Source organism: Bombyx mori, chromosome 2, assembly GCF_030269925.1.
Source record: "Bombyx mori chromosome 2, ASM3026992v2".
NCBI classification, from domain to species: domain Eukaryota; kingdom Metazoa; phylum Arthropoda; class Insecta; order Lepidoptera; family Bombycidae; genus Bombyx; species Bombyx mori.
The window spans coordinates 2,609,906-2,636,603 of NC_085108.1; the positions used below are offsets into that span (position 1 = coordinate 2,609,906).

General features: G+C 47.9%; 7 protein-coding genes across 7 annotated transcripts; 3 read left to right on the plus strand and 4 right to left on the minus strand.

Annotated features, from left to right (window-relative positions):
* Positions 1 to 8,509: 8,509 nt before the first annotated feature.
* LOC101742521 (chorion class CB protein M5H4-like) lies at positions 8,510 to 9,410 on the minus strand. The gene is made up of 2 exons (XM_038015914.2): positions 9,339 to 9,410; positions 8,510 to 9,071 (listed from the first exon to the last, which is right to left on the minus strand). Exons 1-2 carry the CDS (start codon positions 9,384 to 9,386, stop codon positions 8,571 to 8,573), a joined length of 549 nt encoding a protein of 182 aa, XP_037871842.1. The 5' UTR covers positions 9,387 to 9,410; the 3' UTR covers positions 8,510 to 8,570.
* Positions 9,411 to 14,999: 5,589 nt separating this feature from the next.
* Positions 15,000 to 15,778, minus strand: LOC101742663 (chorion class A protein L12-like). The gene is made up of 2 exons (XM_038016283.2): positions 15,524 to 15,778; positions 15,000 to 15,413 (listed from the first exon to the last, which is right to left on the minus strand). The coding sequence occupies exons 1-2, from the start codon at positions 15,572 to 15,574 to the stop codon at positions 15,063 to 15,065; spliced, it is 402 nt and encodes a 133-aa protein (XP_037872211.1). The 5' UTR covers positions 15,575 to 15,778; the 3' UTR covers positions 15,000 to 15,062.
* A 117-nt stretch (positions 15,779 to 15,895) lies between these two features.
* Positions 15,896 to 16,778, plus strand: LOC101741231 (chorion class B protein L11-like). Its single transcript, XM_021352714.3, has 2 exons — positions 15,896 to 15,973; positions 16,301 to 16,778. Exons 1-2 carry the CDS (start codon positions 15,923 to 15,925, stop codon positions 16,712 to 16,714), a joined length of 465 nt encoding a protein of 154 aa, XP_021208389.1. The 5' UTR covers positions 15,896 to 15,922; the 3' UTR covers positions 16,715 to 16,778.
* Positions 16,779 to 19,172: 2,394 nt separating this feature from the next.
* On the minus strand, positions 19,173 to 19,974 carry LOC101742812 (chorion class B protein M2410-like). Its single transcript, XM_004933282.4, has 2 exons — positions 19,924 to 19,974; positions 19,173 to 19,595 (listed from the first exon to the last, which is right to left on the minus strand). The coding sequence occupies exons 1-2, from the start codon at positions 19,972 to 19,974 to the stop codon at positions 19,173 to 19,175; spliced, it is 474 nt and encodes a 157-aa protein (XP_004933339.1).
* A 347-nt stretch (positions 19,975 to 20,321) lies between these two features.
* LOC101741367 (chorion class A protein M2774) lies at positions 20,322 to 20,891 on the plus strand. Its single transcript, XM_062673329.1, has one exon. It carries the CDS (start codon positions 20,419 to 20,421, stop codon positions 20,830 to 20,832), a length of 414 nt encoding a protein of 137 aa, XP_062529313.1. The 5' UTR covers positions 20,322 to 20,418; the 3' UTR covers positions 20,833 to 20,891.
* A 2,278-nt stretch (positions 20,892 to 23,169) lies between these two features.
* Positions 23,170 to 24,064, minus strand: LOC101741507 (chorion class B protein L11-like). The gene is made up of 2 exons (XM_038016137.2): positions 23,993 to 24,064; positions 23,170 to 23,664 (listed from the first exon to the last, which is right to left on the minus strand). Exons 1-2 carry the CDS (start codon positions 24,041 to 24,043, stop codon positions 23,236 to 23,238), a joined length of 480 nt encoding a protein of 159 aa, XP_037872065.1. The 5' UTR covers positions 24,044 to 24,064; the 3' UTR covers positions 23,170 to 23,235.
* Positions 24,065 to 24,245: 181 nt separating this feature from the next.
* Positions 24,246 to 24,968, plus strand: LOC101741649 (chorion class A protein L12). The gene is made up of 2 exons (XM_004933192.4): positions 24,246 to 24,442; positions 24,553 to 24,968. Exons 1-2 carry the CDS (start codon positions 24,392 to 24,394, stop codon positions 24,901 to 24,903), a joined length of 402 nt encoding a protein of 133 aa, XP_004933249.1. The 5' UTR covers positions 24,246 to 24,391; the 3' UTR covers positions 24,904 to 24,968.
* Positions 24,969 to 26,698: the final 1,730 nt, after the last annotated feature.

Genomic DNA, 26,698 nt, shown 5'->3' on the forward strand with positions numbered 1-26,698 from the left:
ATCGGCCACAGGTGGCCTCCTTGGCCCGGCAAAATTTCTCCGGGTGACCATATTGCTGACATTTATTGCAGCAGGTCACCCGGACAAAGTCCGTGACCTCACAGGCGACCCACCCCACATACACTCTGCCAATCTTCACGAGGGCGTCCCTGATGCGAGGGGAGGCGTTAAACACCACAGTAGTGTTGTTGGATTGTCGCCTCCCCTTTTTGAACGCCCCCGTGAGCTCCGCTCGTACCCTAGTGAGGGGCCACTCCTCCGGGTCGAGGTTCTGGCTAGCCAGGCACTCGATTACCTCCTCGAAGGAGGGGTCGCCCTCCACGCCATTGACAGCTACTAAGGGCTGTCGGCGCCTGGGTTCAGTGACTCTCAGTGATGGCGGGGCAGCATTTCTAAGCTTGACTGCGGCCGCGGGGGACGTGGTCTGCACCACTACCCCCGCATTCCCAACCTTCCTTACGCTCTGTATTCCAATAGCCATTGACTTAGGGTCAATGGCCTTTTTTACCTCTTTCTTTGTGTCCTCAGCTGTCTTCAGTTCCGCATTGCCCTCGGACGGGTAGAATGCCAAGGAAGGCCCCTGAGAGGCCCCAATGGACCTCGGGACCCCACCAGGGCCCGTCCTGAGGACAGTGGCGAAGGTCGCAGGCCCAGTCCCAGACCCGGCCGCCGCACCAGCAGCCATCGAAGGCGCCACGGAGTCACGCCGTGCAGAGGCCTCTGCCGAGCGGAGCCTTTCGACCACCAGCTCCTTATCAGAGAGCTGGATCCCGAGGGCCCCAACTACGGCCAGGATATCGCGACCGAGTTCGGAGATTAGATTGACCTCCGACTTATTGAGCTTAGATGCAGCCGTCGCCACCGACATGATCCCGCGCACCGCTCTGTTTGCCCGCTCGAGCAGCTCCAGCCTCCCCTGCGCTGCTACATCAAGGGGTCCAGTCGGAGCCCCCGACGCAACAGGAATGGGGAAGCTAGGGACACCAGCCTCTGGGTCAACCGGGGTGACAGGCGCCGAGGACGACAGTCCAGAAGCAACCGGGATATGCAGGCCGGTCCTCCGGCCTTTGGCACTCACAGCCGCTCCCGCCCTAACCCCCCGGGGGGCCGGCGGCGGCATAGGCGCCGGCAGAGGTGCAGTCAGTCCCCTAGGCGGCGAGCGCGCCAAAGATACCCGAGGGGAAAATAGCCCCCTCTCCTCCTCCGACATTGTTCCAAATTATAATTTACTAAAACGCAAAGATATTCACACACGCACACGAACACAAACACAAACACAAACCAACGTCACTGTCGCATCCTCAAGTGTCACTATCACAAAATGGCGGCTACCGCCCACAGCAAATCATATAAAACGTCACTATCGCACACTAGTGTCACAGACCTAAATGGCGGGTCCGCCCTCACGCAAATCGGCCGTCTCACACGCAATCCAATATGGACACCGACCTATATGGACCGGCACCCAAGAGGAAGCGAGAGGGGCCGACTCCACGTCGAGCTAAACTCCGCCTTCGCACTCGCCACACCGCTCACACAGCAATATGGCCGCAGCGTCTTATGACTTAAACCTCAAGCCGAAACGAGAGGGTCCGATACACCAATAGAAACACACTACACTTAAATGACGGAAAATAAAGAAATAACGGAACGCACGTCTGTCCTCGACCAAGGCCGACGACGAAGGGCGGAGGGCAGTGGTGAAGGGGAGGGGGCGATGGATGAAGTCCAACAGTAATGGACCGCACCTATCGCTTCCTCCAAGGAAATCTGAATCACTCCGCCAGAGCTCAGGACATGCTGTCTCAGAGCATGGCGGAGTGGTCCATAGATGTGGCTGTGGTCGCCGAGCCGTACTTCGTTCCCCCGGCAAATGATTGCTGGTTTGGGGACGATGGCGGCCTGGCGGCCATAGTCATAAGAAGAGACGCGGCGATCCCCCCCCCTGGCGATGGTGACCAGGGGCCAAGGTTTCGTCGCGGTGCAGTTGGAAGGGACCGTCGTGATCGGGGCGTACTTCTCTCCAAACAGGCCTACTGTCGAGTTCGGGCATTTCCTGGGCGGGATCGGGGCGATTGCTCGCCGCCTCGCTCCCCGTCCAGTGATTCTCGCGGGGGACCTCAATGCGAAGTCTGTCGCATGGGGTTCCCCCCGCTCGGACGCTCGTGGTAGGCTGCTGGAGAGGTGGGCGAACGTGGCCGGCCTCTGTTTGTTGAATAGAGGTTCGGTTGCGACGTGCGTGCGGTGGCAGGGCGAGTCTATTGTGGACGTTACGTTTGCGAGCCCGGCCACCGCGCGCCGTATCCGCGACTGGAGGGTCTTGGAGGGGGCGGAGACACTGTCAGATCACCGATATATTCGGTTTGATCTCTCCGCCCGCTCCGCAGTCGCGGACGTCCACAGGGACCACCCCCATGGTGCGTCCCGGTCATTCCCCAAGTGGGCACTGAAGCGCCTGAATAAGGAGCTCCTGATGGAAGCCTCTATGGTGGCGGCGTGGGCGCCCATGCGTCTACACCCGGTCGAGGTCGAGGGCGAGGCAGGGTGGTTCCGGGACACGATGTGTCGCATTTGTGATGCGTCGATGCCCCGGATTGGCCCTCGACTTCCTAATCGCCAGGCGTACTGGTGGTCGCCCGAAATTGCGCAACTCCGCGTGGAGTGCGTTCGGGCGAGGCGCGAGTACGCCAGGCATCGCCGCCGCCGCCTGCCGCGACGCAATGATCCGGTTGCATTCGCGGCGGAAGAGGTCCGGCTGCACGGCGCATTTCGCGTCGCGCAGAGGGCATTGCAGCTGGCCATCAGAAGAGCCAAGAACCAACACATGGAGGGTCTCTTGGAGACGCTGGATGAGGATCCGTGGGGGCGGCCCTATCATATGGTGCGCAATAAAATGCGCCCATGGGCCCCCCCGATCACGGAGCGTCTCCAGCCTCAGCAGCTGCGGGACATCGTCTCGGCGCTGTTCCCGCAGGAGCGGGATGGATTTATCGCTCCCGCTATGGACGCGCCGCCGGAATACGACGGTGAAGTCCCTGCTGAGGTGCCCCATATAACGGGGGCGGAGCTCCGTGTGGCCGTACGCAAAATGTGCGCGAAGGACACTGCACCCGGCCCGGACGGCGTCCATAGTCGGGTTTGGGGCTTGGCTCTTGGTGCCCTGGGGGACCGACTCTTGAGGCTTTACAACTCCTGCCTCGAGTCGGGACGGTTTCCTTCATCGTGGAGGACGGGCAGACTCGTGCTGTTGAGAAAGGAGGGGCGCCCGGCGGATACCGCCGCCGGGTACCGTCCCATCGTGTTGCTGGATGAGGTGGGCAAGCTGCTGGAACGTATTCTGGCAGCCCGCATCATCCAGCATCTGGCCGGGGTGGGACCCGATCTGTCGGCGGAACAGTATGGCTTCCGAGAGGGCCGCTCAACCGTAGACGCGATCCTTCGCGTGCGGGCCCTCTCAGAGGAGGCCGTCTCCAGGGGCGGGGTGGCCCTGGCGGTATCACTCGATATCGCCAATGCGTTCAACACCCTGCCCTGGTCCGTGATAGGGGGGGCGCTGGAAAGACACGGAGTGCCCCCCTACCTTCGCCGGCTGGTGGGTTCCTACTTAGAGGACAGATCGGTCACGTGTACCGGACATGATGGGATCGTGCACCGATTCCCGGTCGTGCGCGGTGTTCCACAGGGGTCGGTGCTCGGCCCTCTTCTGTGGAATATCGGGTATGACTGGGTGCTAAGAGGTGCCCTCCTCCCGGGCCTGAGTGTAATCTGCTACGCAGACGACACGTTGGTCGTGGCCCGGGGGGGGAGTTTTGCTGAGTCTGCCCGTCTTGCTACCGTTGGGGTGGCGCATGTCGTCGGCAAAATCAGGAGATTGGGCCTCGACGTGGCACTCAGTAAATCCGAGGCCATGTGGTTCCACAGGCCCCGGAGAGTGCCACCTATCGATGCTCAAATCGTGGTTGGAGGCGTCCGTATTGGGGTCGGGGTGCAGTTGAAGTACCTCGGCCTCATTCTAGACAGTCGTTGGACCTTCCGTGCTCACTTTCAGAATCTGGTCCCTCGTTTGTTGGGGGTGGCCGGCGCGTTAAGCCGGCTTCTGCCCAACGTCGGGGGGCCTGACCAGGTGACGCGCCGTCTCTATACAGGGGTGGTGCGGTCAATGGCCCTATACGGGGCGCCCGTGTGGGGCCAGTCCCTGGCCGTGGGGGTAGCAAAGTTGCTGCAACGGCCGCAACGCACCATCGCGGTCAGGGTCATCCGCGGCTATCGCACCATCTCCTTCGAGGCGGCGTGTGTACTGGCTGGGACGCCGCCTTGGGTTCTGGAAGCGGAGGCGCTCGCCGCTGACTATCAGTGGCGGGCTGACTTTCGTGCCCGGGGCGTGGCGCGCCCCAGCCCCAGTGTGGTCAGAGCGCGGAGGGCCCAATCTCGGCGGTCCGTGATGGAATCATGGTCCAAGCGGCTGGCCGATCCTTCGGCTGGTCGTAGGACCGTCGAGGCGATTCGCCCAGTCCTTGTGGACTGGGCGAATCGTGACAGAGGACGCCTCACTTTCCGGCTCACGCAGGTGCTCACTGGGCATGGTTGCTTCGGTGAGTTCCTGCACCGGATCAGAGCCGAGCCGACGGCAGAGTGCCACCATTGTGGTTGCGACTTGGACACGGCAGAGCACACGCTCGTTGCCTGCCCCGCATGGGAGGGGTGGCGCCGTGTCCTCGTCGCAAAAATAGGAAACGACTTGTCGTTGCCGAGTGTTGTGGCATCGATGCTCGGCGACGACGAGTCGTGGAAGGCGATGCTCGACTTCTGCGAGTGCACCATCTCGCAGAAGGAGGCGGCGGGGCGCGTGAGAGACGCGCAAGCCCGCCGCCGTCGAGCGGGGGCCAGGGAGGCGGATATCGCCCAAGCCCTGGCCCTCTAAGTGTTTCGGGTCCCCTTTACACGTCGGTCTGGGGACCGGCAAAGGGGGCCTAAGAAGACGACGTGCAAGCTGCTCTGCACGCGTTTTACGCAAGAGCATCCGGGTGATGGAAGGCCGGCTATCCTCGACCCACGCTGGTTTTGACCCAGCGGGGTATTCCGTAGGATAACCCATTCTAACCGGCGCCATCTAGGCGGGCTCCGGATAGCCTGCCGACCGAGAGGGCTGGTGGTCGTGGCGCCGACGACCACCGGTCCGGCGTCCCGAGGGGGAGGGTGATGGGAGAGATGTGCTCCGCACTAAACGCTTCACTTTCCCCCCTTTGCCTTTTCATGGGTTCTGTCTCATGCGAGGTTCGGACGCGGGTTGTTGAGCGACAGGAGGTTTTAGTCAGTTCGACTCCCACATGCCCCGCCCTTCATCCCCAGGGGAGGGCGGAAGTCCGGCGATTTCCTCCTGAACAAAAAAAAAAAAAAAAAAGGGTACCAATTTTTCTAATGAAATACGTACTCAACAAATGTTCACGATTGACTTCCACGGTGAAGGAATAATATCGTGCAATAAAAATCAAACCCGCAAAATTATAATTTGCGTAATTACTGGTGGTAGGACCTCTTGTGAGTCCGCACGGGTAGGTACCACCGCCCCGCCTATTTCTGCCGTGAAGCAGTAATGCGTTTCGGTTTGAAGGGTGGGGCAGCCGTTGTGACTATACAGAGACCTTAGAACTATATCTCAAAGTGTGTGGCGCATTTACGTTGTAGATGTCTATGGGCTCCAGTAACCACTTAACACCAGGTGGGCTGTGAGCTCGTCCACACATCTAAGTTATAAAAAAAAAAAAAAAAATTGAAATTCTACTCCAATATCATTTCGAGCCGAGCATAGCTTTGCTCTATATTGTTGAATAGTGGGTAGTTAATCCAATAACGTAATGTCTGGTTGCAATTACCGACCTGACAGAATGACTTGGTTCTGCTAAAGGCAGTGTGAGAAGCAACGCAGCTAAACTTAGCCGGTCTTATTATTGTACTTAGTATTGTACTATGACATGGCTATTTGCTGTGGCCGCTTGTCTGGTGGCGAAGTGTGGCACGCCAATGTTGGTACTGTTACGCCGGAAAGAGTAACGCCATCTATCGCCGAATAGTCGAACGAATATCGAAGGATCTAGCAGCGCCCAGAACGCTCGAGAAGTACAACGCCATCTATTGACAGATAGCGGAAACTACTACTAGAGATGTGTAGAATATTCTCGATAATTCTAGGGATGAGGTATCGGCTATAATAGCGTTGTAGAGATAGCACGCAGTCAGTCAGTCAGTAATCGGAACTACTCGAAGCAAAACAGCGAACGGATCACCTGAAGCGAAGCGGAACAAGCGGATTGAGGGTTTTAAAGTGTTTGTTGAGTGTTTTAAAGTGCTTATGAAGTGTTTAAGTGTTTTAAGTGTTGAATACAGTATTTAAGTTGTGCTTTGGTGAAATTTTATTTATCTCGAACTCCAGCGCGTACAATACTTTATAGTTCTGCTGATGGTGACATCAAGCTTATATTTTGTAAGCCTTCAATCCAAACCAAAAAGAATTGTTAAAGCAATATCGTCGCCGTTTACTTTATCTATTAGCGTCAGCATCCTGTCATCTTCTTTTCTGTGATTTCATCTTACACAGAACGATCATTGTTATTTTGGTTGGTAGCAGACATAGCGTATCTCACGACATTTCACTCTACTACTCCATCTTTCTACTCTAATCTACCTTTTTTGTTTCGGTTCGGTTTGCTTAAGTATCAGGACCCTGAACTTTCCGCAACTAAGAGCCGCACGAGATATCTGGCACTCAGTGGCCAAAGATGATACAGACCCAGTAAACGACTTACTCTACGCCTTTTCCACACCACAAGTCTTTGCATGAACACGTTTTAAGGTAAAAGGTGTTAAAAATGTCAAGAGGCAACTTTTCTGTGGGTCTGATCGATATTGCTTGGTAATGAATTCAGATGGTTCATGAACACAATGAACCCAACGGAGCAAACGAGTAATGACCAGTTTGAGATCTGGGTATGCAGTCAATAGGCCATGGTCCAGGTAGGCTTGCGATAGCCTAAGCTGCATAGCGCATCGCTAGTAACATCGCAAGAACGACTGGTTAACGGTATATCACGTCCCGACCCAGCAAGCTGGTTCTGATCCAGGCTCCGCTTAGGCGGTGTGATGAGCCACCGTAACGAGACAGCTGCCAGCCCCTTTAATTTGCTGAAGGCTTCCTTGGCCGAGCGTTCTTGGGGTTAGTCGCGGATCTGGTAATCTCCTTACTCCTCCTCCTTTGTGCATCGGACACTTTGGCGAGATTGCAGGGGATTCGTTTAGTGGGTAGGGTCCTAAATACTATCATTGGACCCGCGGTCCGCTTCCAACATCTGCCGATCGTCCAATCCCACTTACCATGTGCGCTCTAAAGAGGCAGGGAATTGGAGGAGGTTCTACCCACGAGCCAGAACAAAAAAGGCGACCGAAGGGCCCGGTTCTCATAACGTTGAAAGCTAAGTCAAAATAAAGTATCTCAGGCTAAGCCCCGTGAGCTCACCTACCAACCCGGAGAGGCAATAATAGCCCCTCGAGGATACCAATGATTAGATAGAAAAAACCCTCTGCCTGCCTCAGTTGAGACAGTTGAGACAAGACAAATGTGACGGTCAAATATATTTCCGATGACAAATGTTTTTTTATAGCAGAACATTATGCAGATTTGGATTTTATTTTGAGTTCCCAATATTGAACTCTGTTCAGCGAATTTAGCCATGATCGTTTATTCAATCAATGAAATACACAAAAACATAAGACCATATAATAAAAATGAAACCCGCAAAATTATAATTTGCGTATTTACTGGTGGTAGGACCTCTTGTGAGTCCGCGCGGGTAGGTACCACCACCCCGCCTATTTCTGCCGTGAAGCAGTAATGCGTTTCAGTTTGAAGGGTGGGGCAGCCGTTGTAAATATACTGAGACCTTAGAACTTATTTGTCAAGGTGGGTGGCGCATTTAAAAAAAAAGAAACCTATCTTTGTCCCCCAATCTCTACGAGTATTGTGTGTAGCTAGATTTTATAACGATGAACATAATATTATAGAAACATTCTGAGCGACAAAGTTCCGGCTACCGGGAATTCCCGAAGTTCCGGCAATTTTGGGAAAGCTAATCTACCCCTTACCCTTAATGAAAGCAGAAGACGGCGAGATACCATAAAACGGGAGATAATAAAAGCTAAATTTAGCTTTTGAGCAGAAACTCAAACGGATGCAGACGAGAAAAACACTCAACTACTTTGCTTTACGGACTATTTTCGAATATACAGTACTTACTTATCGCAATTTTTTTTTTTTTTTTTGCTTAGATGGGTGGACGACCTCACAGCCCACCTGGCGTTAAGTGGTTACTGGAGCCCATAGACATCTACAACGAAAATGCGCCACCCACCATGACATATAAGTTCTAAGGTCTCAGTATAGTTACAACGGCTGCCTCACCACTCAAACCGCTATTTAAGATACCAAGTTTCTTTTTTACCAAGTCAAAACAAAATGTAACTTTTAAAATTTTATATTCATAACGCAACTAAACAATTTAAAATACAACAAAAATTACTTAATAGATAACACTGTTGCACCCGCATCCTTTATATCCGCCTCTAGCGGGTCCATATCCGATTGGTCCCGGACCGTAACCGGGTCCGACGTTGGGCGGCAGTGGCGCGGCAATAGGAGCTTCGGAAACTATGCCGATGGCGCCATCACCGCACCCGTAAATCACAACACCAGTGCCGGCAGTAGCGAACGCCCCATCGGTAGCCACCGCACCCAGGAATGGCAGCTGTCCCATCACAGCAACGGTGCCTTCGATTGTATTGTCAGAAGTTAATGTGAGCCCAGTAGGGGTGATGGGAGAAGAGCTGGAAACAGCGAGACCGCCGCCGCACGATGCTGCTAAATTTCCTGGGCTTAGGCCGATGAATCCTCCTCCTAATTGCGAGCCATAGCCCAGACCGTCATACGGACCAATGCCATCATAAGGGCCCCAAGCAGAGCCATACGGCCCAGCCAATCCTCCGATCAGAGGATCCCGACCGTAACATTGGGCGTTGCAAACCTGAAAAGATAATTATGACTATGTAGGGACCACAAATGTTCTAACAACTAATAATTATATGTATGTGTTAGCGATAATTATATTGCAATGATGCTACATCAGTCTCGGGATTGTCGGGCTGTCGATAGCACGTTAGGTTGTAATCCCAATGACAATAAAGCTGTTTCGACCCTGAAACCATTCTAAGACCTCAATCCCGTTGAGTGATAGGTTTAAATCGTAAATAAACAAACAATTCTGAATGAAAAAAAATTGATTTATCCTCACTTGGAACATGACAGCTGATGCGCAGAATAAAACTAATATGGCGGCCATTTTGTCTGCTGGTCAAATTTGTTTGAATACAACACAAAGTGTATTGTCTTTTATATGGATATATTACATAAAATTCAATCGATATGGTATCGCTACTAACTATTGCAGGCTTTTATTATACCTAATCAATATAGAAATTGATGTTGAAAACATCATTGTTTTAAATTATGCAATCCTTATCGATGTAAGGCACTGGGAATTAGAAATATATTATGTAGAATCGAGATTGTCACGTATTTATTTTATTTTATTGCTTAGATGGGTGGTCGAGCTCATAGCCCAGCTGGTGTTAAGTGGTTACTGGAGCCCATAGATATCTACAACGTAAACGCGCCATCCACTTTGAGATATATGTTCTAAGGTCTCAGTATAGTTACAACGGCTACAGCACCCTTCAAACCGAAACGCATTACAGCTTCACGGCTGAAATAGGCAGGGTGGTGGTACCTACCCGTTCGGACTCACAAGAGGTCCTACCAGCAGTAATTAAGCAAATTATAATTTTGCGGGTTTGATTTTTATTACACGACTAGCTGACCCGGTAGACTTCGTAGTGCCTCAATTGATAAATAAAAGACACATCAAGGGGACACATCAAAGGAAAAACAAAATAGTTTCTTTTTTATATAATTCCGAGCTTTTTTATATTTTCTCACCTTTTAAACCTTCCCTGGACTTCCACGAATAATTCAAGACCAAAATTAGCCAAATCGGTTCAGCCGTTCTCGAGTTTTAGCGAGACTAACGAACAGCAATTCATTTTTATATTATTATATAGAGATGTTATTCCTTCACCGTGGAGGTCAATCGTGAACATTTGTCAAGTGAGTATTTCATTACAAAAAATGGTACCCGCCTGCGGGATTCGAACACCGGTGCATCGCTACATACGAATGCACCGGACGTCTTACCCTTTAGGCCACGACGACTTCGACTAGCGTTCGCCCATCCATTGAAACTTAACCATAATCAATATACCAGATACATTTTATTTGTTAAATTGTCGCTTTCGTGAAGATTCGTAAAAAGAAACTGTAACATTTGTTTTTTTGTTGTTTATGAAGCTACGACTCTACACTCACTGATAATAAAAAATATATGTACATATATAATTGCGGAGAAAAATCAACCTGTATCTCAATCAAATCAAATCAAATCAAAAAAAAATTATTCGACATAAATGAAAGTACATACTTGTTGAACGTCAAAAGAACTACCGCCAATTCACAAGAACTAGCCTCCGTCCTGAGAAGAATTGGCAAGAAACTCAGCGGGCATATCTTTCTTTTTTTTTAATTTTTTTTTTTTTTATATTAATTTTTTTTAAATATTCATTTTTACAATGAGTATTATAACATAACAATTATTACAATATTGAAATGCCCGGAGCGAGCAACTTATCTGTTGTATTTACTTACATCTATATATCGGAGACGAATATTAGTTTGGTAGCAAAACGAAGCGAACGATTTCCGAGAGGTGACAATAAGATCGTAATTTAATAAAACTTCTCACACTGTGTTTAATTAGGTCCGACTCGTGAGATAAGATTTTAACATAATATAAAAAACATATTTATTATTGCGAATTAATTGTTTAATATATTATGTCAAAGGATTATTAATATAGATTTTTATGTTTACTAGAGGTCAAGCAGTAGTCGAAATTCGACTATAATTAATTGGAATTGTAAGTTTGTACACTATGATTGTATTTTATACTTATATAATCACAAATTCCGCCAAGACTACACTATAAAAAATATTAACAAAGACAAACAATATTTAATCTCAATTTGACAACAGACGTCAAGAACAAAAGTTTGAAAATAAAATTATGCATGCGTGTGTGCGTCAAATACATGGTATGTAGTGTGTGTAATGTTTTCTTCATTGATTTAATGTATCTTTTAAGCATTATTTCAAAAAAATATTATCATTGTGCACTTCTTCTCTATATTCTCTATAAGTGTGGAAAATTTCATACTCCTCCGTCCGTGCAATATTCGTAAAAAGGGATACAAAGTTTTTGCTTCACGTATTAATATATAGATAATAAATGGTAATGTAAGATAGCTATCAAGATGTTGCGGTAAGTATCTAATAGATGGCGCTGTATTCAAAGTTTCAACATTTCATTTATACTCTAATTATTTAATAATTTTTTATCAATACTTTGATTGGTGGGTGGTGCTCTGCCCACTGCCACTTAAATCTTGCAATTCTTCGGGCTACGATCGGGCTTGATTCTTCTGCGAATCCCCTCATTACAACGATAATGGAGTTTGCTGCGAAAATTACCTTAATGATAAATATAACTTCTTCTCGAAATAAATATTCTCAAAATTTTTCAAGCATAAATTTATGCCATCTTTGGTTCTATAGGTTGATTCAACGGTGATGAAACTTAGTACTTACAGTTGTGGTTTGTGCTCTAACGAAGATTTCTATCATAGTACCGTCAAAGTGCAATGGCGTGTGAATAGTAAAAAAAAATCTATGTTTTTCATACAATTATCTTCGCAGGACGTGACCTGTGTGCTTAGAACGAGTTTTTAACTTTGCCCGTAGTGGGAAACGAAAGGAAGCTGTTCCAGCACCGTACAAAATTGAATTAACTTTTACACAATCGAGAAGTTATAAAACTCGCACTAAACACACTGGTTTACCTATTGACAAACATTATCACACCGGTAAGAGTAACGCCATCTATCGGCGACTAGCCGTAACGAATATCAAAGGATCTAGTAACATCTAGAACTAGAATCTGATGTGAAGCTATCACAATTACAAGCATCAGCAAGAGGCATTGCAAACTTCGAAACCCAGTTTAAATAAGGACATGCAATTTCCCGTACCCATTATTAGGGATACAAAAAAAGTCATATACCTAGAACTTTAAAGGCAGATAAAAAAAGGCGTTTCCGATCATTTTCTTACATCCATCGAAGCTAGTAAAATATAATTGAAAAAGAGTATCTTGAGTGTTGATTATGTAGGCTATCTAATAATTGGGTAGTGCCCTATAAAGATCTTTGGACCCGCGATCTGCTCCCAATATCTGCTCAGGGTCAAGGCCAACATGCGCCGTGCATCTCCTTAACGCTAAATCCTCGTATGAGGTTCAGCTCCCTGCCCAAAAATAAACGGTGTACCTAAATAATTTAAAGATTTTTTATTTAAATTAATCAGTTCTATGTGGCTTAACAACATTAACACGATATTAGGGTAAGAAAAGAAAAATGCGGTTTATATAATATTATGTATATTTATAGAAACTAGAGGTCCTGCAGTAGTCGAAATTCGACTATAATTAATTGGAATTGTAAGTTTGTACACTATTATGATTGTATCTTATACTTCCATAATCACAAATTTCGCCAAGACTACACTATAAAAATATTAACAAAGGCAAACAATATTTAATCTATTCTCAATTTGACAACAGACGTCAAGAACAAAAGTTTGACAATAAATAGTATGCATGCGTGTGTGCGTCAAATACATGGTATGTAGTGTGTGTAATGTTTTCTTTATTGATTTAATGTTCCCTTTAAGCAATATTTTAAAAAAATATTATCATTCTGCACTTCTTCCCTATATTCTCAATAAGTGTGGAAAATTTCATACTCCTCCGTCCGCGCAATTTTCGTAAAAAGGGATACAAAGTTTTTGCTTCACGTATTAATATATAGATATCGCCTGTCTACAACCTGTCTGCAACGCTAAATGCGCTACTTTGGCCACGTTGCAGAGGTGTAGACAAATTGGAACGTCTGATGGTCACTGGAAAAGAAGAAGGAAAACGTCCTAGAGGCCGGAGCCCCAAACGTTGGTCCGACCAGATCTCCAAGCAAACCAGAGGACCACTTAGTGCTGCACTACACCAGGCAACTGACCGGAACCGATGGAGACTGGCAGTCGCAAAGCTGAAATGGAGTCACGATCCTCAGCAATGAGGGAGCGATGGAGAAGAATAGAAATATAATATTATGTATAAAATTATTATTCTCTATCAATCAAAATACGCACCCATAATATCGATATATTTCTGCCAGTGCAGTCCTAATTTTTCGATTCTCTTCTCGAAGAAATCAAGTGTACCGAAGGGAATATGCTCTTCAATGACATTTTGTACCGCCGCCATACCTAAGTATTGAATTTTTCCCTGCCAAAAAGTTGTCCATGCTTTGAAAAAAGATAAAAACCTATCAACACAAGGTCTGGTGAGTAGAGTTGATGACGTAAAATTTCCAACTGTAGCTCTGGAAGCTTAGAGACGGTCTGTTGTACCGCAATAGGCCGAGCGTTGTCGTGTAGGAGCAGCCTAATAAAAATAAAACCCGCAAAATTATAATTTACCTAACAACTGGTGGTAGGACCTCTTGTGAGTCCGCGCTGGTGGGTACCACCACCCTGCCTATTTCTGCCGTGAAGCAGTAATGCGTTTCGGTTTGAAGGGTGGGGCAGCCGTTGTAACTATACTTGAGACCTTAGAACTGATATCTCAAGGTGGGTGGCGCATTTACGTTGTGGATGTCTATGGGCTCCAGTAAACACTTAACACCAGGTGGGCTGTGAGCTCGTCCACACGTTTGTAATAAATAAAAAAAGCCGGATATTCGCTAGCTTCTCCATCGTTCCAGTCCAGTCCCTCACAGTACACACCTAGAATAATGCTGTACCCATTTGTTAAGAAGTCGTCATGAATTATACTGGCACTAGATCACCAAACAGTGACCATGACTTTTTTAGGGGTAAGTTTTCCTTAAGAGCTTAATTGCTGAATCAGGGTCGAAACAACGTGATGACCGCTTCATATTACAAAAAATATTTTTTTTTAAATTTGAATTAAAAATAGTGTAAGAAAAATGATTTTAATGTAAAAAAGCGTGGGGTGCTTTTCAGGATATTATCAAAATAACCCTTCTACTCATATCTGTTCATAAAATGTTTATAATTACTGATGCACATGCATTTTACAATAATATCATTTTTTTTTACACTATTTTTAATTCAAATTTATAAAAATTTATTTTCTATTATTTAGTTGGATTTTCTATAAAAGCGTATTTTTTTTAGTTTTTTTAAACTATTATTTATTTTTCATTTTTTAGTTAAATTTAATTTGTAACAATATTTTTTTTCAATTTTTTTTTGTACTGAATTGTCATCGGTTCTTAATAAGTGTACCAAATTTCGAGTTAATCCGACGTTTGGAGGGAGTCAAAATCATGTTTAAAATTCCGTTATATACTAACATAGTTACATACGTCTGAAGCTAATAAAAGCGTACTAAAAGAATCAATTTTTCATCGCAAGTTACAATGCGTTTCAAAATCCCTTGGTTTCTGTGTATGTGAAGCAACGCAAGGCAAACCTTGACGCGTTCGTCAATCGTTCAGTGTGTGTGGCATCCACTTATCAATTTTTTTTGCCCTGCCCATTTGACGCAAATAAACCTATATTGTTTTGATGCAAATGCTAGAAGCTGCTGTTAAGGCAGTGGCTTATTGAGTTTCGTCAGCACTAGAACAAATTAATAAACCTTAGCCCACCTGGCTTTGACAACAATAACGGAATTATGGCATCCAGCAAAAAATAAAAATAAAAATTTATATCGTTGCATTGATTAGAATTTTATTTAGAATCGAACTGTTGGTTAGTTTACAGTGTTTCAGTAGTATCCAGCCAGACCACGTCCACAGCCACAGGTGGGGGCGCAGTGTCCGCAGATAGAGACGGCACCAGCGGCGCAGGCGGGACCTCCGTACTCGACACCACCGATGATGGGCACGCGGCCACCGACAGCGGTGACACCAACGACGGGCAGCTCACCGGCGACTCCCACGTTGCCGATGCCCTCGCCACCGTATGAACCACAACCAGCGCCGTAGGCACCGTCGAGTCCATTCCAGCCGGCACCGAGTCCGTTCCAACCAGCTCCATAGCCGAGTCCGAGGCCACCCAGACCAGCTCCGCAGCCGCAGCCGCCTAGACCACTACCCAGGTACTGACCGCACACGTTCTGTAACAGTGACATAGTTCTGCTTAATACTTGAGGATCTGGCACTAATATACCAGTCAGCATTGTTTGTACATAAATAGTAAACAAATCAAAAACACAAGATGACTTACTTGGATCAGGCAAGCCTGGGCGCAGAGGAGGAGAACAGCGAAGGTAGACATGGTGTGGTAATGTATTCACGTGCTGGAGACAGAATGCTGCTACTTCCACACACCAACCCTTTTATACTATTATTTCTGCTCCGCTAAGGCTCGTCATCCACTAAATGTCGACACACTTAATCAAAAACAATTGCGAAAGATATTGGTACTTTCTAAATCGACACGTAAAATAGTACCTTTTCCAATTTCCCGATTACCACATTATTTACTGATACATAATAAAATTTCGAATACATTAAATTTATAGGTCAAAGTCACGTCTATGTGATAATGCGCTTACCAAATTTTCTGTATAAAAACAGGCGCATCTTACATCAAACTCATTCTGAAGTCATTCAGTGAAACAACATGGCCGCTAAACTCATCCTCTTCGTCTGCGCCACCGCCCTCGTGGCACAGGTACGTGACACGAGTTGATCGACTGTTACTACATAATTATGTTCCTTCACTACTTTGAACACAATGACACTGATAGAGCTGATGGTGGCGTGCCTCTCGTGTGGAGCCCCTAGCCGTGAAGACACTGAACTGACTGACTATTGAGAAACCAATCCATTGGTATTGGAGACACACAAACAACTAAACAGAACATTCTGTTATTCCTTCGATTGTTGTGAAGATCCAAATGACTTGGACTCATATTTCGACAAACTGATTGAATTCGACTTGTAATTTCGTGTTTCTTCAAAGCATCTTAACATCATTTTAATTATTCTGTTCTTTCAGGCTGCTCTGGGCGTTGGACCTTTCGGCGCTGGACTCGGTGGTTGTGGCTGCGGAGGTCGCGGCTACGGTGGTTACGGCTACGATATCGGCGCTGCTGCTGCTCTGGAAGCTTCTTGCGGAGGAGGTCTCCCCGTCGTCACCTCCTCTGCTGCTCCTACTGGTCTGGGTGTAGCTTCCGAGAACAGGTACGAGGGTACCGTCGGTGTCTGCGGCAACCTGCCGTTCCTTGGTACTGCTGATGTTGCTGGCGAGTTCCCCACTTATGGTTTCGGTGACATCAACTACGGCTGCGGTGACGGCGCTGTGGGGATCATCGCCGAGGACCGCGCCGGGCTCGGCTACGGCGCTGGTTACGGTCTCGGCTACGGAGGCTACGCCGGACGCGGTTGCGGCTGCGGCTGCGGTGGCATCTGATGAAATACTCCAACATGACCCTGGGCTTTTGACTTCAAATTGAAATAAAAAGTTTTAAATTGTATTTGCGAAGTTTTTTGTTCATTCTGACGACGCGATCAAATTCTATTCACACGAATAATTCAAATTTAAAAACAATATATAAACGCTACCTATATATACTATTTCGATGATAGCTAGATCTAGTGAATCAAAGAACTCATCGTCGAAGACAAGCGATGCTAATATAGTTACTGGTGGTAGGACCTCTTGTGAGTCCTCACGGGTAGGTACCACCGTCCCGCCTATTTCTGCCGTAAGGCAGTAATGTATTTCGGTTTGAAGGGTGGGGCAGCCGTTGTAACTATACTGAGACCTTAGAACTTATATCTCAAGGTGGGTGGCGCATTTACGTTGTAGATGTCTATGGGCTCCAGTAACCACTTAATATCAGGTGGACTGTGAGCTCGTCCACCCATCTAAGCAATAAAAATAAAAAAAAAGTTACAAGACACGAATTAACAAAATATACTTTACATTCGTTTGACGGGGTTTTCTAATGCTCTAGTTGCTTTAAGAACGGTAGAAGAGTTCATGATTAATGTTTTGGTACCATATACTGGTGGTAGGACCTAGTCCAACTAGCTGGCGACCACCCTCCAACTCGAGTATGTCGCCAAATAGCCCAGTCGTGTTCCGGCGTGTGGGTTGGAGAGCCAGTTCTATTCCTTCCCTTTCCTTTTCTGTGTTGGAGGGCTTGATGATATCTGATATATGCGGAGCAGACATGCGTGCGGGCTCGCGGGACGTGTTTGTTTGACGGGGGCATGGGGAGACCCAGTGAAACGGTATTCGTCACCGCCCGCCGGTTAGTAGGGGACCTGAACCCGGGCGTCACTACTGAACTCCGCCCGGGAAGCTGTCGCGCCAACCGGTGTAAAATCCTGTCGTGCGGTCGTCGTGTCAGAGTCGGAGAACGAAGTGGATCCCGGCGATCGTACGCGCGATCGTGTTTCACGTTTTATTCAGGTGTTGTCATGATTTCACTTCAAACAACCAACCTCACCCAACTCCACTCTCCAAAAATAATATCATGAAAGACAAGATAAGAAATAGGGTTTTATCGGTGATTTTCCATCCACATACAATGCGGATTTTCGCAATGCTAGGGGCCTACATAGAAACCTTAACGTCGAACACGACTACCTTGAGACTACCTGTCTGCTTTACCTTTTCAGATGCAGATATCTGCTCCGGATGATACCTTGTACCTTGAATACCCTGGCTGGGTATTGGAGCACAACCTCCTGCGTAAAACCGGGGTGTGTGTATTCGTCCGGGCTGATGTCTGTTGTCGCCGTCTTCGGGCCCTCGAACAACGGAACCTGTGCCTCTTGTGGCTGCACGTAGATCAGGGGGGGTTGTACCCGAATCTACGTCTACCTGTACAGGTCCCACAGTAGTGATGCAGGCTCAGCTCTGATTGAGCGTGTGCAAGAGAGGACTAACCGCGTGCTTGAGCAGTACCCATCTGCGGAGGTGGTTAGTTCTTGGAGACTTTAACACTCACCACTAAGAGGGATTGGGGTCCAGAACTACTGACCTCCCGGGTCGGGCTGCTATGGTTTCGCTTTGGCCTACGGCTTCTCCCAGCTAGCGACATAACTCACTCGTGTCCCAGATATTGAGTTTGAATGCTATTGTTCTGAACTTGTATAGTTACATGTATGTAAGCTTATCTTGAAAATATCTTTGGCGAGATTCAGGCATCTGTCAAATATCTTGTGTTTCGCGACAGCTCTTGTACAATGTCAATATTATAAATAAACATTAAAACAACCTAAATTAACTTTTAGATTCCTCCTCGCGATATTTTAGTGAAACGCACATGAAAGATTTTTTCGGTACTGCATTTTTATGTCCATACCAGACGAGCTACCAAAGATGCTTTTTATACTGTTCATTAAAAACCCTTTTCAGACCACATTTTAAGTTTACTTACACCTTATCTTGCTGCACCCAGGGTATCGTTCTAGAGACGGATGGTACTTGGCAAAAATCATGCCTTACAATGCACTGTCGATAAGTGCAGTGGTTCAAAGTGAACTCTGCTTTGGTGTCGGATGGTGCTATAGTAAATGGTGATGGGATCGTCTCCAAGATTTTTTCCCTTGGAACTTAGAGGTATAGATTTAACCAAAATCGGTCCGTTGACTGGTGGTAATTTGGTGCAAGAATTCTATGAACGACAAATACCGGCTCTTCGGAGGACTAGCATTTAATGAAAACGATACAATAGCTTTTTGTATTCAGGAAGGGTCGAATTGAGAACCATATTTACTGGTGCTTTTGACTTTATCCAAGCATTTCTATCCAAATTAACTACAGTTACTGAGCAACAAGAAAAAGCATTTATGCTGTTGATATTGTTTTATTTCGTTTGGAGGAGGGGGTCCAGGAGTCGTTTTGAATCATTTCTTCAGATGCCACCGCACCCGCAACCCCAACCGCGTCCGGCGTAGCCTCCATAGCCGAGCCCGTATCCAGCGCCGTAGCCGAGACCACCAGCGTAGCCGATGCCTCTCTCAGCGGTGATGCCGACGGCGCCGTCACCGCAACCGTAGTCAATGCCACCAAGACCATAAGTGGGGAACTCACCAGCGACATCAGCAGTACCCAGGAACGGCAGGTTGCCGCAGACACCGACGGTACCCTCGTACCTGTTCTCGGAAGCTACACCCAGACCAGTAGGAGCAGCAGAGGAGGTGACGACGGGGAGACCTCCTCCGTAAGAAGCTTCTAGAGCAGCAGCGCCGATATCGTAGCCGTAACCACCGTAGCCGCGACCTCCGCAGCCACAACCACCGAGTCCAGCGCCGAAAGGTCCAACGCCCAGAGCAGCCTAAAAGAACAGATTAATTAAAATGATGTTAAGATGCTTTGAAGAAACAAGAAATTACAAGTCGAATTCAATCAATTTGTTCAAAATATGCGTCCAAGTATTTTGGATCTTCACAACAATCGAAGGAATAACAGAATGTTCTGTTTAGTTGTTTGTGTGTCTCCAATACCAATGGATTGGTTTCTCAATAGTCAGTCAGTTCAGTGTCTTCACGGCTAAGGGCTCCACACGAGAGGCACGCCACCATCAGCTCTATCAGTGTCATTGTGTTAAAAGTAGTGAAGGAACAAAATTATGTAGTAACAGTCGATCAACTCGTGTCACGTACCTGTGCCATGAGGGCGGAGGCGCAGACGAAGAGGATGAGTTTAGCGGCCATGTTGTTTCACTGAATGACTTCAGAATGAGTTTGATGTAAGATGCACCTGTTTTTATACAGAAAACTTGGTAACCGCATTATCACATAGACGTGACTTTGACCTATAAATTTATTGTATTAGAAATTTTATTATGTATCAGTAAATAATGTGGTTATCGGGATATTGGAAGGTACTATTTTACGTGTCGATTGAGAAAGTACAAATATGTTTCGAAATTGTTTTTGATTAAGTGTGTCGACATTTACTGGACAATGAGCCTCAGCGGAGCAGAAATAATAGTATAAAAGGGTTGGCGTGTGGAAGTAGCAGCATTATGTCTCCAGCACGTGAATACATTACCACAACATGTCTATCTTCGCTGTTCTCCTCCTCTGCGCCCAAGCTTGCCTGATCCAAGTAAGTCATCTTGTGTTTTTGATTTGTTTACTATCTATGTACAAACAATGCTGACTGGTATATTAGTGCCAGATCCTCAAGTATTAAGCAGAACTATGTCACTGTTACAGAACGTGTGCGGTCAGTACCTGGGTAATGGTCTAGGCGGCTGCGGTTGCGGAGCTGGTCTGGGTGGCCTCGGACTCGGCTATGGAGCTGGTTGGAACGGACTCGGTGCCGGCTGGAATGGACTCGACGGTGCCTACGGCGCTGGTTGTGGTTCATACGGCGGCGAGGGCATCGGCAACGTGGGAGTCGCCGGTGAGCTGCCCGTCGTTGGTGTCACTGCTGTCGGTGGCCGCGTGCCCATCATCGGTGGTGTCGAGTACGGAGGTCCCGCCTGCGCTGCTGGCGCCGTCTCTATCTGCGGACACTGCGCCCCCACCTGCGGCTGTGGACGTGGCTTGGCTGGATACTACTGAAATACTGTAAACCAATGAACGGTTCGATTCTCAATAAAATTCTAATCAATGCAAACATATAAAATACTTTTTTATTTTCTGTTCATAAATTTAGGATGGGCCTTAGTCCGTTCTCTCTATGTTTTGTACCACCATGTCGTTTTTAAGATCGTCTATCCCACCGGCGGACCACAATTCATTCAAACTGTCTAGGACCATTGCTCTCATCCACAACACGTTTCCAGGGACCATTTTCGCCACACAAAGCGCTAAAGCATGCCCATCTGCAAACGAGACATACGGAGTACTTAGTGATTTTTTTTCCACCAATTTTAGTAACCTCAAGGGTTTATACTAGATCGTCGAAATAGTTCACCTACTACGGGGCTCAAACATGACGACAACCTTGCTAACAATTACCCTAGCAAGGGTAGTGCTTCGCAGAATCTACCCCAGGATCGGAAATGCGACCCACTGAGAAAATCCGGCGAGAAACTCAGTGGGCTGTGTCTGCCTTTTAATTTATTCGCCGAGCCCTTCGTCGAATGCAAAGGGTTCGACGAGGACGATGACCGATGTTTGAGGTACTTAAAATCACTGTTAGTGGATCGGGAAGAATCGAAATGACGTACCTAGGGCGACGTCGACTGTTTACCATTCGACCCACACGATCGGGATGTAGTTACCGGCGGCCACGATGAGAGAGTTCTCGTGCCCTGCAGCTTTTTCGAAATGGCGCACTGATGCCAACTGAGATACTTACTGATGGACTCCAGGTCCATTTAGTCGTGGAGGTCCACATTTCTCATGCAACACTGAGCTCCGGCGGCTATCCTAATGCGGGCCGCACGAGCGAACACAATACTTGCATAGTTCATGACCGGGCGTATGCAAGTTTTGTAGAGTGTCACTGTTATTACGAAAGGACAATTTACTTCACTTGCAAATCATCGGATAGAGACGTTATGGTATGAACGCGACTTGGTCGCGTACCGACTTAATGTGAGGGTGGAATGTCATCCCTCTGTCGAAGGTGACGCCTAGGTTCTTAACCTAGTACTTGCGGTAGGCAGCGGGTTGGTATAACCCTGACATTGCTGACGTCCGTAAGGGACGGTAACCCCTGACCGCGAGGTGGGTGCATCGTCTGTCTTTTTTTTTATTGCCTTTGTAAGCAGACGAGCATACAGTCCACCTGATGGTGAGTGGTTACCGTCGCCTATGGACTTCAGCAATTTCAAGAGACAGAACCAAGCCGCTGCCTATCGCTCAATACTCTCTACAAGCCTTGCTTGAAGACATGTCATAGCGCTCGGGAAACACTGTGGAGGGGAGCTCATTCCATAGCCGGATGGTACGTGGCAAAAAATACCTCTGGAAACGCACTATGGATGACCGCAGTGGCTCCAAGTAGTACCGATGAACTCTACTCCGGTGGTGGGTGGTGCGATGGTAAAAACGAAATGATGGTATCATCTCGAATAATTCCTCAGAGCACATACCCATGGAATATACGGTACAAAAAACAGAGGGACCCGAAATCCCTTCGCAGACCCAGAGGTTCCAAACGATCCGTGAGAATGGGATTATCGACAATCCGAACAGCCCTCTTCTGTATGGAGTCAAATGGACGAAGCTGGTATTTGGAAGCCCCGGCCCAGAGATGGGAGCAGTACTCCACGCGAGGCCGGAATTGTGCTTTATAAAGCAAAAGTCTTTGTCCAGGCGTGAAGTACCGCTTTGCTCTGTTGAGGAGTCCCAGCATTTTGGACGCCAACTTGGCTTTGCCTTCCAAGTGACTCTGAAACTGGACATCGCTCGAAATGCCGACCCCAAGTATCCCGATACTCTCGGAAAGTTGCAGGAATATTCCTTGGAATTGCGGCGCCATGACAAAGAGGTCCTTCTCAGCAGTTAACGCGCAAACTTGTGTCTTTAACGGGTTGAATTGAACCAAGTTAAATTCACCCCACTCGGAGACTCGCCCCAGAGAGGTCTCCACTTCAGGCACAAGTTTTGATCGTCTCTCTTGCACCACGCTCCGAGAGAGACTCTGATGGTTGATATATCGCGCACGCGGTCAATAAGCAATATGTCATTAATATACAGGATGAAAAGTGTGGGGGAGAGCACCGAACCTCGTGGAACGCCAGCGTTAATGGTCATGGTATCAGAGCAGCAAAACCAGCAGAGCAGCAAGCCAACCGGCAAAACTAACGAAGAGCTAAACTTTGAAAGCCAGCTTACACAAAAATTACACTGAACATTTAAAGAATTCAAATGTAAACGACGAACCAATGTAGGATCATAAATATTTCTTTTTTACTAAAACTTCGAAATAAATAACAAACTCAATCGCACTTTTTGCAATATTTTATTTCAGTTCGACAGTAGGGGGTTCGGGAGTTACATTAAATCACATGACTAGATGCCACCGTAGCCGCAGCCGCAACCGCGTCCGGCATAGCCTCCATAGCCGAGCCCGTAACCAGCGCCGTAGCCGAGCCCGGCGCGGTCCTCGGCGATGATGCCCACAGCGCCGTCGCCACAGCCGTAGTAGATGCCACCCTCACCGACAGTGGGGAAGACGCCCTCCACGTAGGCGGTACCGAGGAGAGGCAGGTTACCGCAGACACCGACGGTGCCCTCGTACGAGTTCTCTGATGATACTCCTAGGCCAGTAGGAGCGGCCGAGGAAGTGACGACGGGCAAACATCCTCCACGAGAAGCTTCAAGAGCAGAAGCAGCGCCGATGTCGTAACCCAGACCAGCGTAGCCGTAATCGCCATAGCCGCGACCTCCGCAGCCACAACCACCGAGTCCAGCGCCGAAACGTCCAACGCCCAGAGCAGCCTGAAAGAACAGAATAATTAAAATGATGTTAAGATGCTTTGAAGAAACACGAAATTACAAGTCGAATTCAATCAGTTTGTTCAAAATATGCGTCCAAGTATTTTGGATCTTCACAACAATCGAAGGAATAACAGAATGTTCTGTTTAGTTGTTTGTGTGTCTCCAATACCAATGGATTGGTTTCTCAATAGTCAGTCAGTTCAGTGTCTTCACGGCTAGTGGCTCCACACGAGTGGCACGCCACCACCAGCTCTTTCAGTGTCATTGTGTTCAAAGTAGTGAAGGAACATAATTATGTAGTAACAGTCGAGCAACTTGTATCACGTACCTGTGCCACGAGGGCGGAGGCGCAGACGAAGAGGATGAGTTTAGCGGCCATGTTGTTTCACTGAATGACTTCAGAATGAGTTTGATGTAAGATGTGCCTGTTTTTATACAGAAAACTTGGTAACCGCATTATCACATAGACGTGACTTTGACCTATAAATTTATGGTATTAGAAATTTTATTATGTATCAGTAAATAGTGTGGTAATCGGAAAATTGGAAATGGTACTATTTTACGTGTCGATTCAGAAAGTGCCAATATCTTTCGCAATTGTTTTTGATTAAGTGTGTCGACATTTAGTGGATGACGAGCCTTAGCGGAGCAGAAATAATAGTATAAAAGGGTTGGTGTGTGGAAGTAGCAGCATTCTGTCTCCAGCACGTGAATACATTACCACACCATGTCTATCTTCGCTGTTCTCCTCCTCTGCGCCCAGGCTTGCCTGATCCAAGTAAGTCATCTTGTGTTTTTGATTTGTTTACTATTTATGTACAAACAATGCTGACTTGTATATTAGTGCCGGATCCTCAAGTATTAAGCAGAACTATGTTACTGTTACAGAACGTGTGCGGTCAGTACCCGGGTAGAGGTCTAGGCGGCTGCGGCTGCGGAGCTGGTCTGGGTGGCCTCGGTCTCGGCTATGGAGCTGGTTGGAACGGACTCGGTGCCGGCTGGAATGGACTCGACGGTGCCTACGGCGCTGGTTGTGGTACATACGGCGGCGAGGGCATTGGCAACGTGGGAGTCGCCGGTGAGCTACCCGTCGTTGGTGTCACCGCTGTCGGTGGCCGCGTGCCCATCATCGGTGGTGTCGAGTATGGAGGTCCCGCCTGCGCTGCTGGCGCCGTCTCTATCTGCGGACACTGCGCCCCCACCTGCGGCTGTGGACGTGGCCTGGCTGGATACTACTGAAATACTGTTAACTAAAGAACGGATCGATTCTCAATAAAATTCTAATCAATGCAAAACATATAAAATACTTTTTTATTTTCTGTTCATAAATTTACGATGGGCCTTAGTCCGTTCTCTCTATGTTTTGTACCACCATCTCGTTTGTAAGATCGTCTATCCCACCGGCGGACCACAATTCAGTCAAACTGTTTAGGACCATTGCTGTCAACCACAACACGTTTCCAGGGATCATTTTCGCCACACAAAGCGCTAAAGCATGCCCATCTGCAAACGAGACATACGGAGTACTTTCAGGAGGAAATCACCGGACTTCCGCCCTTCACTGGGGATGGAGGGCGGGGCATGTCGGAGTCGAACCGACTAAAACCTCATGTCGCTCAACAACCAACGTCCAAACCTCGCATGAGACAAAACTCATGAAAAGGCAAAGGGGGGAAAGTGAAGCGTTTAGTGCGGAGCACATCTCTCCCATCACCCTCCCCCTCGGGACGCCGGACTGGCGGTCGTCGGCGCCACGACCACTAGCGCTCTCGGTCGGCAGGCTATCCGAAGCCCGCCTAGATGGCGCCGGTTAGAATGGTCTATCCTACGGAATACCCCGCTGGGTCAGAACCAGCGTAGGTTGAGGATAGCCGGCCTTCCATCACCCGGGTGCTCATGCATAAAACGCGTGCAGAGCAGCTTGCACGTCGTCTTCTTAGGCCCCCTTCGCCGGTCCCCAGGCCGACATGTGAGGGGACCCGAAACACTTAGAGGGCCAGGGCTTGGGCGATATCCGCCTCCCTGGCCCCCGCTCGACGGCGGCGGGCCTGTGCATCTCTCACGCGCCCCGCCGCCTCCTTCTGCGAGATGGTGCACTCGCAGAAGTCGAGCATCGCTTTCCACGACTCGTCGTCACCGAGCATCGATGCCACAACACTCGGCAACGACAAGTCGTTTCCTATTTTTGCGACGAGGACACGGCGTCACCCCTCCCATGCGAGGGCAGGCGACGAGCGTGTGCTCCGCCGTGTCCAAGTCGCAACCACAATGGTGGCACTCTGCCGTCGGCTCGGCTCCGATCCGGTGCAGGAACTCACCGAAGCAACCATGCCCAGTGAGCACCTGCGTGAGCCGGAAAGTGAGGCGTCCTCTGTCACGATTCACCCAGTTCACAAGAACCGGGCGAATCGCCTCGACGGTCCTACGACCAGCCGAAGGATCGGCCAGCCGTCTGGACCATGACTCCAGCACAGATACGGAGTACTTAGTGATTTTTTTTCCACCATTTTTAGTAACCTCAAGGGTTTATACTAGATCGTCGAAATAGTTCACCTACTACGGGGCACAAACATGATGACAACCTTGCTAACAATTACCCTAGCAAGGGTAGTGCTTCGCAGAATCTACCCCAGGATCGGAATTGCGACCCACTGAGAAAATCCGGCGAGAAACTCAGTGGGCTGTGTCTGCCTTTTAATTTATTCGCCGAGACCTTCGTTGAATGCAACGGGTTCGACGAGGACGATGACCGATGTTTGAGGTACTTAAAATCACTGTTAGTGAATCGGGAAGAATCGAAATGACGTACCTAGGGCGACGCCGACTGTTTACCATTCGACCCACATGATCGGGATGTAGTTACCGGCGGCCACGATGAGAGAGTTCTCGTGCCCTGCCGCTTTTTCTAAATGGCGCACTGATGCCAACTGAGATACTTACTGATGGACTCCAGGCCCATTTAGTCGCGGAGGTCCACATTTCTCATGCAACACTGAGCTCCGGCGGCTATCCTGCAAAAACGTGATTGTATGAT

What these genes read in the sequence shown, in the direction of transcription:
- LOC101742663 (XM_038016283.2), bottom strand. Translation starts at nt 15,574, where the DNA reads ATGTCTACCTTCGCTGTTCTCCTCCTCTGCGCCCAGGCTTGCCTGATC. An exon ending in CCCAGGCTTGCCTGATCCAA is followed by an intron (nt 15,414 to 15,523) that starts GTAAGTCATCTT and finishes TCACTGTTACAG; the next exon opens with AACGTGTGCGGTCAGTACCT.
- LOC101741649 (XM_004933192.4), top strand. Translation starts at nt 24,392, where the DNA reads ATGTCTATCTTCGCTGTTCTCCTCCTCTGCGCCCAGGCTTGCCTGATC. An exon ending in CCCAGGCTTGCCTGATCCAA is followed by an intron (nt 24,443 to 24,552) that starts GTAAGTCATCTT and finishes TTACTGTTACAG; the next exon opens with AACGTGTGCGGTCAGTACCC.
- LOC101741231 (XM_021352714.3), top strand. Translation starts at nt 15,923, where the DNA reads ATGGCCGCTAAACTCATCCTCTTCGTCTGCGCCACCGCCCTCGTGGCA. An exon ending in CCACCGCCCTCGTGGCACAG is followed by an intron (nt 15,974 to 16,300) that starts GTACGTGACACG and finishes CTGTTCTTTCAG; the next exon opens with GCTGCTCTGGGCGTTGGACC.
- LOC101741507 (XM_038016137.2), bottom strand. Translation starts at nt 24,043, where the DNA reads ATGGCCGCTAAACTCATCCTCTTCGTCTGCGCCTCCGCCCTCGTGGCA. An exon ending in CCTCCGCCCTCGTGGCACAG is followed by an intron (nt 23,665 to 23,992) that starts GTACGTGATACA and finishes CTGTTCTTTCAG; the next exon opens with GCTGCTCTGGGCGTTGGACG.
- LOC101741367 (XM_062673329.1), top strand. Translation starts at nt 20,419, where the DNA reads ATGCTGACTGGTATATTAGTGCCAGATCCTCAAGTATTAAGCAGAACT.
- LOC101742812 (XM_004933282.4), bottom strand. Translation starts at nt 19,974, where the DNA reads ATGGCCGCTAAACTCATCCTCTTCGTCTGCGCCTCCGCCCTCATGGCA. An exon ending in CCTCCGCCCTCATGGCACAG is followed by an intron (nt 19,596 to 19,923) that starts GTACGTGACACG and finishes CTGTTCTTTTAG; the next exon opens with GCTGCTCTGGGCGTTGGACC.
- LOC101742521 (XM_038015914.2), bottom strand. Translation starts at nt 9,386, where the DNA reads ATGGCCGCCATATTAGTTTTATTCTGCGCATCAGCTGTCATGTTCCAA. An exon ending in CATCAGCTGTCATGTTCCAA is followed by an intron (nt 9,072 to 9,338) that starts GTGAGGATAAAT and finishes TTATCTTTTCAG; the next exon opens with GTTTGCAACGCCCAATGTTA.